We start from the raw sequence: 15,933 nt of genomic DNA, 5'->3' as shown, positions 1-15,933 counted from the left end.
AAAGAATAATTGAGACTCGGGAAGTTTTATTGCTTTTTGCCGGGTTGGTTTACTGTACCACAATGATCCCATAATGTCATCGCTGGGCGACCACAGAGTGGTTTCTTCTCATTTTTACACACCCTGCTCTGGTGTATGAGCTCGACTGAAGCACATCAAAGCTGCTAGGGCTCCCTACTTTAGTCCTTGTCCTTAAAAGTGCATTCTGTATTTCTCAAAAGTTACAGAAGAACGAAAGAAAACACACACCAGTATTACTATTCGAAATCCAGACAGGATCTGTAAACACGGCCTGTAACACTATCCCCTCCCGTCTCGCTTCCCGGTCCTCTGAAAACAGCAGTGTAAACAAGCGACACTCCACGAGAGAAGAAAAACAGCACAGGCCTCAACAACGGCCTGATATATAGAGGAGAAGCAGAAGGGTCCTGTCTAAACACTGCCTCTTATTAAATACGGTGTGACGTAAAAGCGCAGGGGGAAAGGTCAGGGTTACTCAAACACCGCACACGGGCAGCGGCCTGACGGAAACAAGCGGCTCTCTCCACTTCCCTGTGCAGAAGAATGATAACCAATCCTGATATGAAAGGGTGTTGAAGTGTGTACATACTGTATATAGACCACAATTCAAAGATTTGGGGTTAGTATGTTTTTTTGTTTTTTTTTACCTTTATACATCAAGGATGCATGACATTTATCATACGTGACAGTAAAAACATTTTAAACATCCTTAAATATTAAGCAGTGCAACCCTTTTCAACATTAATTATAATAAGAAGTGTTTCTTGTGCAGCAAATCAGTATATTGGTTTCTGAAGGACCAGGACATTAAATACTAGAGTAATGATGCAGAAAAAATCACAGAAATCAATTCTATTTAAAAAAATATTAAAACAAAAAACGGTTGTTTTAATTTGTAATAATTTCACAATATTACTGTTTTACTTAATTTTTTGATCAAATAATTGCAGCTTTGGTGCATTGGTTCATATATATATATATATATATATATATATATATATATATATATATATATATATATATATATATATATAAGGTATGGGCTAGCTGGCCGTTGCCATCTTGGCAATGAGTCATCTCGAGTCACTCCCGGATAACAGAAAAGGGGCAAAGAGGTGGGATGTGGGCGGAGCTTATGTGACGCAATGACTATAAACGGCGGATAAATGGCTATCCAGCTGTCACTCAAAGTAACTACGCCCTTAATTATGCAGAATTTAAGGCTTTATATAATGTAAACGAATGAGTGCCAATGAATGAAAATTCACCCCCCTCAGAGTTGTCATGAAAGGCAAAATTAGCCATATAGACCAAAACCACAATTTGTACCAGGCTGTAAACATGTTTTTTTCTGCTGCAAAGTTGGGAATTTTAACATGGGGCTCAATGAGATTCTGCTCTCTTCTGGAGCCTGTCCCTAGTGGCCGGTTTAGGAATTGCAGTTTGCATTACTTCCGTATTGGCTTCAAGAGAGATCGCGGAAGGTTGCCGCTTGAGTCAAACACAGTATTAGTATGGTGTTCCTAATAATCCTTTAGGTGTGTGTATATATATATCATTTTTTTATCTTTACCCAAAACTTTTCTCTTTTGGCATAAATGTTCTTTAATTTAAGTCCAAGTGAAAGTTTCAAGTGAAAACAACATACATATAATTTTAGCTTGATGATAAAATTGTAAAGTTTTTTTGAAAGAAAAATATGTAACGTTTAATCGAATATTCAAACATTGTTTTATGTTAACATTTGTAGAATTTTACATTATTAGAAAGCAATAAATTATTAGAGATTGTTTAATATCGCATATTCCACTCTCTTGCCTTTCCTCCCTTTTTTCTCATGTCACTCACACTTTCAGGTTTCATCATGTTCTCCATCTGTGACTCATTACACTTCCCAGAAATTATTTCATATTTTTTTTTCCCCTCAAGTAATTTTTATGTAATGTGCATCATGGCTCAAATATGCTGCTCTCCAAAAAAAAGAAAAAAGAATGGAGCAATCGTTCTAAAACGAGTTACTCTGATAGTCCGGATAGTCTCGAGTGTGACCATGCAGGAATTCGGCACCCACCATCTCATAATGTCTGTGGCGGCCCATAAGAAAAAAAATCTGGGGGATGATACTTGTGGAAACAATGCTCCAATCCCTGGAGCTTCACCTTCCATTGATACTCCAGAAAGGCCCGTTTGTATTTCTAAATTAAGTTTCTGCCTCCTTTTATGGGCCTTCGTGTTCCTGAGCCCACTGTGTAAAGGGCCTTTTGAAAGCGGGGTTTTAACACACAATTGGATTACAGCAAAGCACTTGGTGAGAAAGCGGCGGGTTGGGACGAGCGGACCTGCGAGAAGTACAGATGGTTTAGCGCATGCATAATGAAACAGACCAGGCGGTGTGTGTGTGTGTGTGTTTGTGTGTGTGAGTGTATGAACGCGCCCCCTCCAAAGCCCTCAGCCTGGCCTGGGAGAGGAAAAGTCAGAGGCAGGCCAGGGGGTATAATGCTCCTACCCAACCTGCCTGCTGCCGCAAGCCGGTCCTAATGATCTAATTAGGGAATCACCTCGCCAACTAATTCAGCCACGTTCCTATCGGTTCGACAGCGTGAAGCAACCTGTGCCCGTCTCAATTAGCCCAGGCTTGTTATCGAATACTAAACAACGTCTTTTTATGTTTTTGATTGGGACGGAAAAACACGTTGACTGAGTCACTCCAGGTTGCTTTTCCTATCAGTTTGACACTGTAAAGTACCTAAGCCCGTCTCAGTTAGCCCAGGCTTGTTATCGGACGCTAAACGCCGTCTTTTTTCCTCACTGTCCCTTTTCGATTGTTGAATAATGAATTCTGTTGTCGTATCGAGGCAGAATAACACGTTGACTGAGTCACTCCAGGTTGCTTTTCTTCTCCCACACCCGAGCGCCGTTCCCATCTTTTTGATGGTGTGAGAACAAAATTAGAGATAGGCAGGAACCATCCGTCCTCTGTCTTTCAGTCGGCGGCCCATAGAGTGGCTTGTTATGCTCTTGTATAGAGGATTTGGGCTTGGTGAATGGGCCTGTTTGTGCGCGGTATTTAGTTGTTTGTTGTTTAGTGTCTTTTTTTGTTGTTTATTCCAAGCGGGAGGGGTTTTTTTGTGTCACCCCTCGCTCTCCGAGGGCCCTCGACAGGGGGTAAATGCAGATGTGACACACAGAGTCTGGGTCTCACGCCTCATTTGCATATTTAATTAGCAATGGGCGCTGTGTGAGAGAGCACTTGGTCCACGGAGGGCAACTGGGAGAGTGTGTGAAAGTCCCCGCACACTCTCACCCACCCGGCACCCGGTTTTCCCGGCCCCCTTCGTTGTGCTTTCACATATCTTTGGGCTGTTGCTGGGGCGGGGGGTGTTGCTGCGTGTTTTTTTTTGTGTTTTTTTTTGTGTTTTTTTTTTACCCCGTTGTTTCGGCCCACTCTTCAGATTGCCTTTGTTTTAAACTGTTGATGCAGACGGCAACGCTGAGCTGAATGCAAACAAGGCCCTAAATTGTTTACTTTGTCTAGGAGCAGATGAAGAGGCTGGCCAAACTTTTTTTTGTATGTGTGTGGTGGTGGTGATGGTGATGGTGGTAGTGGTGTTGAAGATCTGGGTTTTGCTTTTTTTTAAAGAATTTTTGTACACTTATTTTTGTGCAATTTTAGTTACATGTGTTCACCAAAGTGATGTTTGGAAGTGATGGTCCATGATTCATTGTAAACCAAAAATGTTATGCTAAATTTTATGGCCTTTTAGTAGTAGCGAAAAGTCATGAAGGCAGATTTGCCAGTCATTTTGTTTTGGTTGGTCACTAGCACAACATAGGTAATATTTCTCCCAGCATGACTATTTTATCTCCAGTGTAAAATCAATACTCACCCCAGCATCTAAATCATCTTAAAGGGTGTTTCTTTGCCGTTTTTGGCTGTCGTAGAAGAGTTAAAGTGAACGGGGTGAATCTTTGTGAAAGTTGTCTAGGCACGAAGCATTGCTATCGCAGCTAATGGCACAGTTAAAGAGCACTTCTTGGGAGAAATCGGAGCCCATCAAATTTATAGGGCCTTTTTTATGCAGTACACCCAGGTCTGAAGGCTTTCTCTCTCTAGACTTATTTCCATAAGTGCCTCAGCTGCAAATAGCACACTCAGTGTGAATTCACAGCACAGGCCCCACTGTCGGTCTGACCTACCAAGCCGTGTGCCAAAAGGACATTGGCTTGAGTACAGTCAGACCTTTTTTTATTTCCGATAACTTCCCTTTGTGTCTGAATGCTAATAAATGTAAGCTGAAACAAAGAAATTAGTTAGGTCTGTCAACTGATATAATCATAATGAATGTCTTAATATTCGATCAGTTCTAATCAAGTTTTCAAATCACTTTAATTTGATTTATTCATATATTTAATGTAGTTTTATGTTGCAACGATTTATTAACATGGTAACACAGTCGTTTAATGCCTAGAAATGCCTGTGCAGTTGTCCATCTGTCTATGTGTCAGCGCTATTAAACCGGAAACACAGTGGCCTCCGCATAAACACATTTGCATAGGTTTTCAACTGCATGTCCAGTGTGCGGTTGGCAGACAAACTTGCACAGTCAGAACAGACATCGGTGATTCCTTGGTATTCTGGACTAGAAGTTTACCACTGTAAACCCGAATACGTTGGCAAAACTAAAAAAATGTTGAGGCAATCAGCTGCCTCAAACTATTTAAGTTAAGACATTTAAAGTTTATGTAAGCAGAATTTGCAGATTTTTATTTTCTAAGCATACATTTTAATTGATCTGAACTTGAAATATTTAAATAGGCCAATTCATACATTTACCTTAAATTATGTAATCTCAAATTTTTAGTAGTGGTTACTTGACTAGTATTAACAAGCTAACTCAATCAGTGCCACCTTGCTAATTGGTTACACAATGTGTTGGTAGCATTAGCATATCACTTGCTAAACGAGGATATCAATATAATACATTTAAAATATAGCTGTTCTCAAACTAAGCTCATGCTGTATCACCATGATGTAACCCTACAAATTTTTTTTTACAGAAACAAAACATTAAACACTACGAAATCTCCCACTTACCATTAATATTGCACACACACACACACACACACACACCAAAAAAAAATAATATTTTGGCGTTTTCTGTCCCTTTTGAGTGACATGGCAAAGCGTGCTGGGAAATAGAAATCCCAGCCCAGTTTCAGTTAAATTTAAGTTTGTCTAAATTAAAAGAAACAAGTTAATAAAACTTAAAACAATGAAACAATTCAGATTACTTAGAATGTGTTTTGAGAATGCAAATGAAAAAGAACGTTCATTAATACTCATAAAAGTTAATTTGATTGACTTAATTTGTTAAATTTGAGTTGGCTCTACTCAAACCAATTAATTATTCTGAGTGTTAGGGTTTACAGTGTATCTAAGTCTTAAGATTCCAGAAACACAAATTTCAAAAGACCTATAAGTGCATGATCTCAATGTGTTCATGAAACAAAAGTCTCACTTTCTGACTCTGACTCTCTCTCTCTCTTTGTGTGTCTTTCTACAGAAACAGGGCAGTCTGAAAGTCCGAACCAGCCCAGTGAAGGCGACATCAAGGACCAGCCAGAAAACGGTAAATGTTTTGGAAACATGGCCTAACTTAATACACATTCCTGATCAGTGCACATTATTCTGAGAAAGAACACTCTTCGTAATTCTTAATCAAATTGAAATGACTTGCTCCACCTCTTAAAGGACTTTGTGTCTCTGATGACATCACCAAGGCAATGTGTGCCATTGGATAATGTAAACAGAAAGCAATTCAGCCATTATTTTAGCTAACTTGCATTCACGCCTGGTTCCTTTCTGTTATGTAACAAGCACTTTTTACTATCCAATCGATTCCTGGTGGATAAAATCAAGCCACACCCCTTTTCCCTCATTAAATATCCTGTTTTACTCATAGTTCTTCTTATCCAGATGATCTATAGTGGGAACTAGTTTGCAAACTTATTGCATGTCGCTCATTCCTGAGTAGATCAGCGTGAGACTGTTAAAGCCAGAGGTGGGTGATTACTCTTAAGAGGATTGTGTTCACGTAAACTTGTGCGAAAAGTGGCGTCTTTCCAGTGCAGACGGAGAATTGTTTAAATGGCCTATTATAAAACAAACACAGTGCAGCAATTCCGCTGATTTTGTGTGTGTTTACAAATTATTAGCGGACAATGAAAAAGCCTGTGTCGACTGATTTACAGTTTGAGAAAACATAAACATGATGATTGAATAGAAACAGTTGCCTGTTTGCATGAGTTTAAACAGAGAATGATGCTGAAAAGTCCTGCTTTATCCTCCCAGAACACCCCCCCCCCCCCCCCCATATCTTCTATGTGTGTGTCTTGTAACACTGTATTATAAGGCATATTTTCCTCCTAACTTAAAGATTATCGCCGATATGCAACATGAAGCTTGAGCTATTATTTCCACGCCCTTGTGTGTGACACCAACATCACCCTGTTTACTCAGATTAGAGGATACAGACAGATGAGCGTGTTCATCTCTCTCATCCTGCATGTAGCTGATATTATCTTTTCATCTCTCTCTCTCTCTCTCTCTCTCTCTCTCTCTCTCTCTCTCTCGCCGTTGAACTGAAGATCACCCCGTTGTGCCGATATTGGCTGCACATAATCACTCCGCTAATGTCTTTTCTTTTTTTATATATATATCTTCTCTCCTGTACAAACTCGTTCCATCTGGTTTCTGTATCTGTCATCCGTGATCTTCGGATTATTTCCAGTTTTGATCTGAAGCAGTATAGGCCAATCCCAATCCAAAATTGCTTTCATCTGATACAAAACTGGTCTCAGGTCAGCAGCTTGAAGTATCCAGACTGTAGTAAAAGACCTCTAACTTTTTTCACTTACAGGGATAATTCACCAAAAATCATCATCATCATTATTTACTCACACCCATTATTTTTATATTTATATTAGTGCTGTAAAATTGATTAATCGTGATTAATCACATCCAAAATTAAAGTTCTTAATTAATTTATTTTATTTTATCTATTTAAAATATTATAGTTTTTTATATTATATATGTGTGTGTTGTGTTTAATTATTATGTGTATTATGTGAATGTATACATCATTTATATATTTATATAATTTAAGTTATTAAGTTAAGTTATATCTAATTTATACATGTAAATATTTTATATATAAATATAAAAAATATACATTTTGTGTATGTATGTGTTATTCACAGTAATTATAAATCATGTAAATAAACTTTTATTTTGGAATCAAAATAAATGCGATTTATCAATTTGACAGCACTAATTTATATAAATTCTACACATTTTTTGTATGTGTATATATTTTTCTTTATATATATATATATATATATATATATATATATATATATATATATACACAATTATTACATTCTGTATACATTTTGTCTTCTGAAGCCATATGATAGCTTTGTTTGAGAGTTATAGATATAGAAAATAGAAAATCATATTTTCAGTTCCAAAGACAAATGAGAGTTATACGGGTTTGAAACAACATGAGGGTGGGTAAATTCTGATGAATTAAAAATTTTCAGTGAACTATCCACTAACTTTCAGTGTCTGTTAAACACTGTCAAACGTAGCCTAAAGCTGTCACACACTTCTAACTTTTCCCTGTCACCACCTCTATTTCTCCCTAAATTCTCTCACCCTCTTGTCCCCAATGCAGGAAAACATGACCAACATTTTTTTCCATGGTTTGTTTTTGCTGGTAAACCTTGACCCTTGTGCTCCATGCTACGTGCACTTTCACAAAGCGGGCTGATGTCTTTCTGGGACGGGGCAGCCGTTGCACAATCCGCAGACTATTAGATAAGGCCAGAGGATATCCTCTCCTTTATAAGCCCTGGAGAGAGAGAGAGAGAGAGAGAGAGGAGGTGAGAAATCCATAACAGAGAGCTCAAGAAAACTTGGTTTAGAAATTGTTCACTGCCTCTCGTAGGGCCTGTTTATGTTAATCCTGTCTTTGATGGCATTAAGACAATGCATGCTATAAGGTCATGTAAACAAATTGCAATTTATACATCCTTTTAACAAACTCACATTCATACACGTTCTAACTCACATACATAATGAGCACTTTTCACTAGCCAATCAAATCCCGACTGATAAAATCAAGCCCCACCCCTTTTTCTTAATGAATGCCCTGTCTTGCTCATTCTTGATTTCTTAATCAATTTCCTGATCAGTGCAGGTTATTCTGAGAAAAAGCACTCTTCATAATTAATCAAAATTAATTTTAAATTAAATTAAACAAAATTAAAGAGGCTCCGCCTCTTTCTCAATTACTTTCCGTCACTGATGACATCATCAAGGCCATGCGCTCAATTAGATAATGAAAGCAAACAGCAATTTAGTAAGTGTTTTAACTAACTCGCGTTCACATCTGGCTCCATTCTGGTACGTAATGAGCGCTTTTCACTTTCCAATCAAATCCCGACTGATAAAAATCAAGCCCCGCCCCCTTTTCATAATGAATATCCTGTTTCACTCGTTGATTTCTTAATCACATTCTTGATCAGTGGCTATTATTCTGAGAGGAAAAAAACACCCCTAATCAAAATTAAATAAGCCCCGCCTCTTTCTCGATGACTTTCCGTCTCTGATGACATCACCAAGGTCAGTAAGATAATGTAAGCAAATAGCAATTTACTAACTGTTTTAACTAACTTGCGTTCAAGTCTGGCAAGTCTGTCTTCACTGCCATTTTTTCTCAGTTAAATGGTTTGTGCATCGTAAACAAACTAAACGTTTGTTGGATAGTGACCAAATCACCTAAAATCTTAATGTCGAATCAAAAAAGTTGATGTTTTTTTCAGTTACCCAGATGCAGTATAGGTTTGCTTCTCTCGCGGCCCAGTGTAGTTCCACTCGGTGCTCTTGTTGCTGCGCTGGAGGCTTGTTGAGGTCTCGGTGCTGCTGTGAAAGGCGAGCCCTGGCCCCTCCCTACATGTGTGTGTGCGGTGCTAAAGTGGACACAGCTGGGAGTGATTATCCATGTTGAGATATAGAAGCCCTGCCCCTTCCCTCGCCCCTGCCTCCCTATATGAGGCACTCATGGAAATGCCCTCAGTGAACTCCGGGTGCATATGCCTCCTATACTGGAATTATAGTGACGAAGGCTCCTTCGTTCGTTCACTCTCTCCCGCCTCAGCTCCATTAGGTCATCCCTCCATTTTCCAAGTAATGGTGTGCCTCACTTCTGCTCTGTATTATTGTTGTTTCACAGTATGTACAGCTGTGTGGAAACTTTGACTTTTTGCCTTTCTCGCTCTCGACCCTGTAGCCCACTGTCCTCGTCGCTTTGTCGTTTTGTAATCTACCTTGACTTCCTGCCACATGTCCTCTAACATATGTCTCCTCTCCTTCTGATACCCCCCTGAACAAACTCTATCTCACTTCTTCTCAATCTCAGGGGCATCTGTGCAGGAATGCTCTCCGGGTCTGCAGTCTTTTAGCTCATGTCAGCACTTTCTCTTGCAATGAGCCGTAGATATTACCCCTCCCTCTGTCCCTCTCTCTCTCGCTCTCTCTCACTCTCTCTCTCTCTCTCTCTCTCTCTCTCTCTCTCTCTCTCTCTCTCTCTCTCTCTATCTCTCTCTCTCTCTCTCTCTCTCGCCCGCTCTCTCTGTTTTTATTATTTATTATTCTGCCCGTCCACATGCTATATGTCTCCTCATCCAGCCAGTCAAGACTAAACTCATTTCTATTGTTGGTTTTATAGCTCGCCAGCCACCGAGCAGCAAAGGAAGTTGTTTAATGGCTAACATCACTTCCACTCAAGTTTTGTCCTGTCACCCACCTCTATAGTGGAGAAAGAATCTCAAGATGTCTCATATATAAAACTTTTAAGAATTTTATGTTTTTCATGTGTATGCGCATGTATGTCAGGATTGAGTTTGCTCCTTTGCAGATTTCTTGCATTTGTTTATCATCTAAAATGTGCAACGACTTATATTTTAAAACTCTTTATATAATGCAACATTAACATTAAACAAGTGAAGTATGCATTTGTGCTGAACAAGAGAGGTATGTTAGGCCACGTTTATTAGTATGATGCATTTCCCACTTTTATAATAAATGTTGTTTATAATAAATACCACTATATTTTCTGTTTACTTCAATTTTTTAAATTCCTATTCTGTTGTGGAGTGAGGGGAACTAAAATCTTTATAAAATCTAGTTACTTCTTATCTAGTGCATACTCTATCTAGATTATTGTAAGCTTGTATCTAACTTGATGATTAACCTTGCCATATCAGCAGTTTTTGACACAGTATGTGAGAGCAGGTCATTATGGGATACAGTCCACACTGACTGCATGTTTTAAATTCTGTGGTGTGGAATGGTAGGAAATATAGGGTCGTCTGGTTGTCTGTGGTTGAATCTGAGGCTGATATGGGTTCCTCCAGAAGAGCAGCAGTCCGCAGGATGTGTGGCAGGTCCTGGCTCAGCCGTAGTCAGCACAATGAACACAGTAATTGTGGTCTGCCTGCTGAAAGAAGCAACCAACCTCTGTCTGCTGCACAAAGAATGTGTTTGACTAAGATACCACCACATATCATACGTAAACACATATAAGATCATATTACCGAGAATTTTTTAGGCTTCCTATGCATCTCCTTGTTTATGTGTGTGTGCTGCACCGTACCTCTGCCCCACTGTACTCCAGACACTCATGGGACCAAATCCAGATGTGCTCTACCCTCTGTGTCAATCTAAACACTCCCTGTTCCCTTCCCCACTGGGACTGTGTGTGTGTGTGTGTGTGTGTGTGTGTGTGTGTGTGTGTGTGTGTGTGTGTGTGTGTGTGTGTGTGTGTGTGTGTGTGTGTGTGTGTGTGTGTGTGTGTGTGTGTGTTATTGGCTGTAAGGTTGTATTTCCTGTATTTTGTCATGTTCATTCCGATAACAGTTTTCCTCTCCTCTTTCATTTTGTCTCCTAGGGCACCTCGGCTTCCAGGACAGTTTCGTCACATCAGGTGTCTTCACCGTCTCTGAGCTCGTGCGAGTCTCACAGAGTAAGATCTTCACACCCTGTCTTTTTTTCAGTTAAAATATCTGAAAATCCTTAAAACAAGATCAGTTTGCTCGAGAAGCAACAAGAAGTTTTCATACCAATATGTTTAATACAAGTGTATTTTTTTTCTTACTGCACAGGTGGACTTGTTTTGTTTTACCTATAAACTAAGTTTAAAATGACTTTTTTTAATCTATAAAAATGCATTTAATAAATAGAATGACTTGAATAAATCACTTTTATGATGAACATATTTTTAAATTCTGAATTACAATCATTTTGAAAAAAACAACATTTTAGTTCATGTTATGTGGTGCGACCTCCCCCCCAAAGTATATATTTATAAACTAATAATTTCATATCTATCATAAGAAAATACATAAAATAAATGTGTTGCTTCTCATATAAATGTAACATATATATATATCAAGATTTCAGATATTTTAATTGAAAAGCATTTTTTAAAGTCAGTTATAATTTCACTTTCAGCATTAAAATCAATTGATTGAGTTTTCATACTGAACCTAAAACATGTCAAGTTATGTAAGTTCAATAGAAATATTGTGTAGGTGGCATGTTTGGGGGATGTGAGGTTCTCTTAGACCTGTTTTACCTGTACATGAGCCCAGCAGCAGATTGAAACCACAACATCTGAACCACCCTTGTTCAAGCACCTTAAATTCAGCCCAAAGGTAGGATGAGGCTAGTGATTAACCAGTGTACTGGAGGACAGCTTCTCCGGTTTCTCAGCGTTGTTTTCTGAACAATGGGCTGAATCCACTATCCCTCCACTCATTAGAAATCGAAACACCAGCGAAATGCAGCAGTCAGCTGAAAGTGCTTCAGTGCAGTGCGGTTCAACAGTACTTGGACTCTCTAAAGTACAAACTAAGTTTTTCTTTTGTGCAGCTTTTTTTAATGTCTCTTTTATACGCTCAGATTTTGTTATCTGTAAATAAACTGTGCAGTTATGAGGATGCAGTTTTTCAGATATTTAATATTTTAATGAAGTGAAAAAAGCGAGAAGTATTTTCAAAACTTCAAAAAAAATCGAATCATGCACAGATTGATAGTGTGATTAAGACAGAATGCAGAAGAAGGAAAGCAGACTTTCCCAAGGAGGCATGGAGCAAGGAGGGAGGATGGGAAGGGAGTAGAAAACGTGACCTTTAAAAATTGCAGACGTCCACGGTGGAGAGTGACAGAGCGCAGCGCGATCCATACGTGCCTGTCGATACCCGCTAACAATAGCCGATCCAAAGCGCCTGTCAGCACTCGCTGGAGCCTTCTGATCAAAGGTGAATTGATCACACTCCTTCGTGACCTAATCCCGGGCGAAGGAGAGAAGAAGAGGGTGTCATGGGGCCCGGGCAAAGAGCCCACCGTGGTCTCACCTCACAGTCTGCCTTCAAAAACCCTCAAAGTGCCTGCCAACGCAAAGACAGCGTCTGGAGAGAACAAACATTTGGGTGCCACCACATTCTGGCGGCGTGACAGCAGACGAGCGGAAGGAAATGCAGGGGTCAACGTGAGTCCAGCATGCATGTGTGAGGTGGTGCAAAAGGATGTGATGGATGTTGAAAAAAGATGAAGGGTATCAGGAGAGAGAGGAAGACTGAGATATTAAAACTCAGCCAGTACTGTGCTGCATCAGAACTCCTGGCGTATGATGGTAACAAGATTAAGGAATATGCATAATTGATCCAGCTCTGCAGAGAGATTGGCTTTTATCCTAACATCTGTGACACACTGAGAAGAAAAGCAAATGCTGGGTGGCATATGCTGGATGTTCAATTCAAATCAAAGTGTTCTGCTCTCTTTTTCCCATAATTCTCTTTATTCTCCTCTCCTCTCCACACTCCAGTGGCTTTTAGTCGGCAGGGGGTTGCCAGTGTTGGTCTAAGGAGCATATTACTCTTGAGCCGTACAGGAAGAAGAATTTAGTGGAGTGCCATTCAAAGAAATTCAACGATAGATAGATAGATAGATAGATAGATAGATAGATAGATAGATAGATAGATAGATAGATAGATAGATAGATAGATAGATAGATAGATAGATAGATAGATAGATAGATAGATAGATAGATAGATAGATAGATAGATAGATAGATAGATAGATAGATAGATAGATAGAATGCATCACCTTTGTTGAACTTCATTCAATTCTTTAAAATCCCACTTATTGTCATTTCTATTATAATTCCAATTGAAGTTTCTGTGGCCAATGGCCAATTCATTAAAATTCACACTCGTGATTCAAAAGGGAGCCAGCTCTTCAATTCCAAATTTTGTAGTAATTCACAACAATATTACACAAATGTTCCAGCCGCTGCAGAATGTTGGAAGAGTTGACATTCTCACCCTCCTGCATCAACCTCTTTCCTTCTTTAATGGGCAATACCATCTAAGAAGTTCAGCAGTCAGCAAAGCCCACAGTTAGCATAAGTCGTCTAACAGGATTGCTCCCGATGGAGTGGCTGTGAATTAAAGTGCTGTATGCATGCACACTCATGACTTTGGTAGCTTCTTGTGGAAGGCACCAAGATGATGCTGTTGATTGAAGTGAAGAGGGTAAGTGCACCAGATTGGAAGATGGGTAGAAGAGGTGTACTGAAGTGGCGTATGAATTGCCCAGAGGAGTTCCTCTCGGGGCTTCTGTGTGGGAGCGTCTGGCAGATTTATTTAAGCGAATGGGGAAGGGGTTGAGTGCAGGCTCGTGCCCGTTCGGAAGATGAAAGGTCGTGATATTGAATGGACAACGGGCTGCCTTAGCTCTTCCCTGACTATACACTATGACCTTGGCTTTGTGCACCCATTACACAATTCAGTGGCAGCCCAATCGAATCTGCTTCTGTCGATCAATATCCTATTAAAGCACCACACAAAAAAGGAGAGGAAGGGAACGAGAGAGGGAAGGAGGGGCGGTCGGGAGGAGGGGAGAGCGAAATGAAAGTCTCCATAAAGTTAGCTGCTACAGCTACGTTTTTGTAAATGGAACTCCACATAATTGGCCAGTCGATACCAAGCTGGGGTAATTTCGGAGATTGGGTCCACCTTTCCATATCCTCCTCCCTCCCCCTGCTCCTCCTTCATCAGCTATTCCCTTCTACCTTCTTGAGTCTTTCAGTTCTTAAACATTCCCAGGAAGAGCCTCTATTACCTAGAGTTTGTTTTTCCCCTACAGCTGGCCTCTGTATGAAGTCAGACACTGTCACTTCACAGCTTGGCACGCCGTCAAGCTCAGGTGAGCAAGAGGACTTGTATGTGAGCCAGTTTTACTGTTGCTGCCGCCCACTCAGAGCCTCTCCAGAGGAGATTGCGAGGGCTACAGAAAGAGACAGGAGAGGATACAGGATTAGGATGAGGTTATTGTTATTAGTGCGCCTGCAAGAGCCTTGCAGAAATGTTGGCAAGCAACAAGGCAGTGTGGTCCAGGGGCAGGGACACCTGGAAATCCCTGGGCGAAGGCCGGGCGCTGGCACGCACCATTAAGCCATATGACCGAACAGGGGGAGCGGATGAATTATGGAGTAGGAGAGGGGCCGCCGCGGCAGAGACACTGCCGAGCAGCACCGGTGGGGATACGCCCACCAGTCTTGTCAGCATTGTGCCAACACTGGGCCAAAGCCTGCCAGTGGGCAGTGCCATCTGCAGTGAAATACACACACAGGGATTGAACGTGAGATGTCCTAAATTTTCAAGTTGGAAAAGGATGAAGATGATCATTGAAAATCAAGAACTATGAACAATCCCTTTAACAAGCCATCGTTGAAGTTGTCAATCTAAACACCTGCTGATTATTAGTCTTGTTATTCAAAGTGTTTTTAAAAGGAGTAGTAATATGCTGAGTCCAGGGCTACATTCTCTGCTACTTCTTAACCTCTCTCAACTGGACAGACTCCAACAGCGAGGTTCCAGCTGCCTTCTTTCCTCATTTGATTCGATGGGAAACTATACGGTGAACGTGTAAGGTCTAGCCCCATGCAAACCTTCTTTCTCCTGACTGAGAACTCTGAACCAATGCTGTAGGTCTATATCCACACAGGAGCTGATCCAGCAGAAACCCCCACTGAAGACCTGTCAAAGCTCACCAACTTCAGACCAGCTCTAGATGAGATCCCATCACGCCACAGTCCTCTCGCTCAATAAAGCGATGAGGAGTAAGGCGGAGGCAAGACGGGGTGAACAGACGTCCAGGGTTTTTGAAGTTGATTGCTACTGCCTTTGTTGTCAAATGCTTCAATTTGAAAATCCGGCCTGAACAAAAGCCGATTTTTTTTTTCTCTCTCTTTCTCTTCCTCCTCCCCCTGCTCTTTTCAAATGAATAGCCTCCCCAGCTTTTGTAGCTGCTTTAGCGGCCAGTGTTTGGGTGGAGGGGAGGAGTATGTCTGTTTGTATGTGTATGTTAAGAGGGATTTTCAACCCTTGAGACAAGAGACTACACCAAAAAACCTCTGCACGTCCAGTGGAGTCGGTCACTTTGCTGTCCCGACAACAAACTTCCTGTAACTTGCCGGTCTTTGGCCTGGTTCTCTTTCTTATACTTTTACCATGCTATCTTTATAAATTACTACGTAGGTATGCATGATATATCTGTACCATAGCTGTAAATATTGAAGATATTTCATTTCATCATATTGTTGGATATTGAAATTCTCAAATTTATTAAAATCATTCAGCATTTTTACCTTTATGGACATCCCACAAGGGAGTTTTTGTCAGCTTAAGCTAACTTGTGTGGGTATTTTTTGTTGTTGTCCCCAATGCACGGCTAAGTAAAGCCACACACTGCACTGCCATTCCTCTGCACTAAGTAAATAGAAT

The 15,933-nt window shown here is 40.4% G+C and overlaps 1 protein-coding gene across 6 annotated transcripts in view; it reads left to right on the top strand.

The window, feature by feature from the left end:
* nfia (nuclear factor I/A) overlaps positions 1–15,933 on the top strand; it is a 179,907-nt gene that overhangs the window by 122,379 nt on the left and 41,595 nt on the right. For all 6 annotated transcript variants that reach the window (XM_067415825.1, XM_067415826.1, XM_067415829.1 and 3 more), the window contains exons 3-4: positions 5,586–5,651; positions 11,034–11,108. In XM_067415825.1, coding sequence (XP_067271926.1) covers positions 5,586–5,651; positions 11,034–11,108 — 141 coding nt within the window. The remainder of the gene's footprint in view (positions 1–5,585; positions 5,652–11,033; positions 11,109–15,933) is intronic.

The sequence above is a fragment of the Pseudorasbora parva genome, chromosome 14 (genome assembly GCF_024679245.1).
Source record: "Pseudorasbora parva isolate DD20220531a chromosome 14, ASM2467924v1, whole genome shotgun sequence".
Taxonomy (NCBI): domain Eukaryota; kingdom Metazoa; phylum Chordata; class Actinopteri; order Cypriniformes; family Gobionidae; genus Pseudorasbora; species Pseudorasbora parva.
Note: the sequence above shows the minus strand (reverse complement) of the source record. Positions and strands in the feature narration are given on the sequence as shown.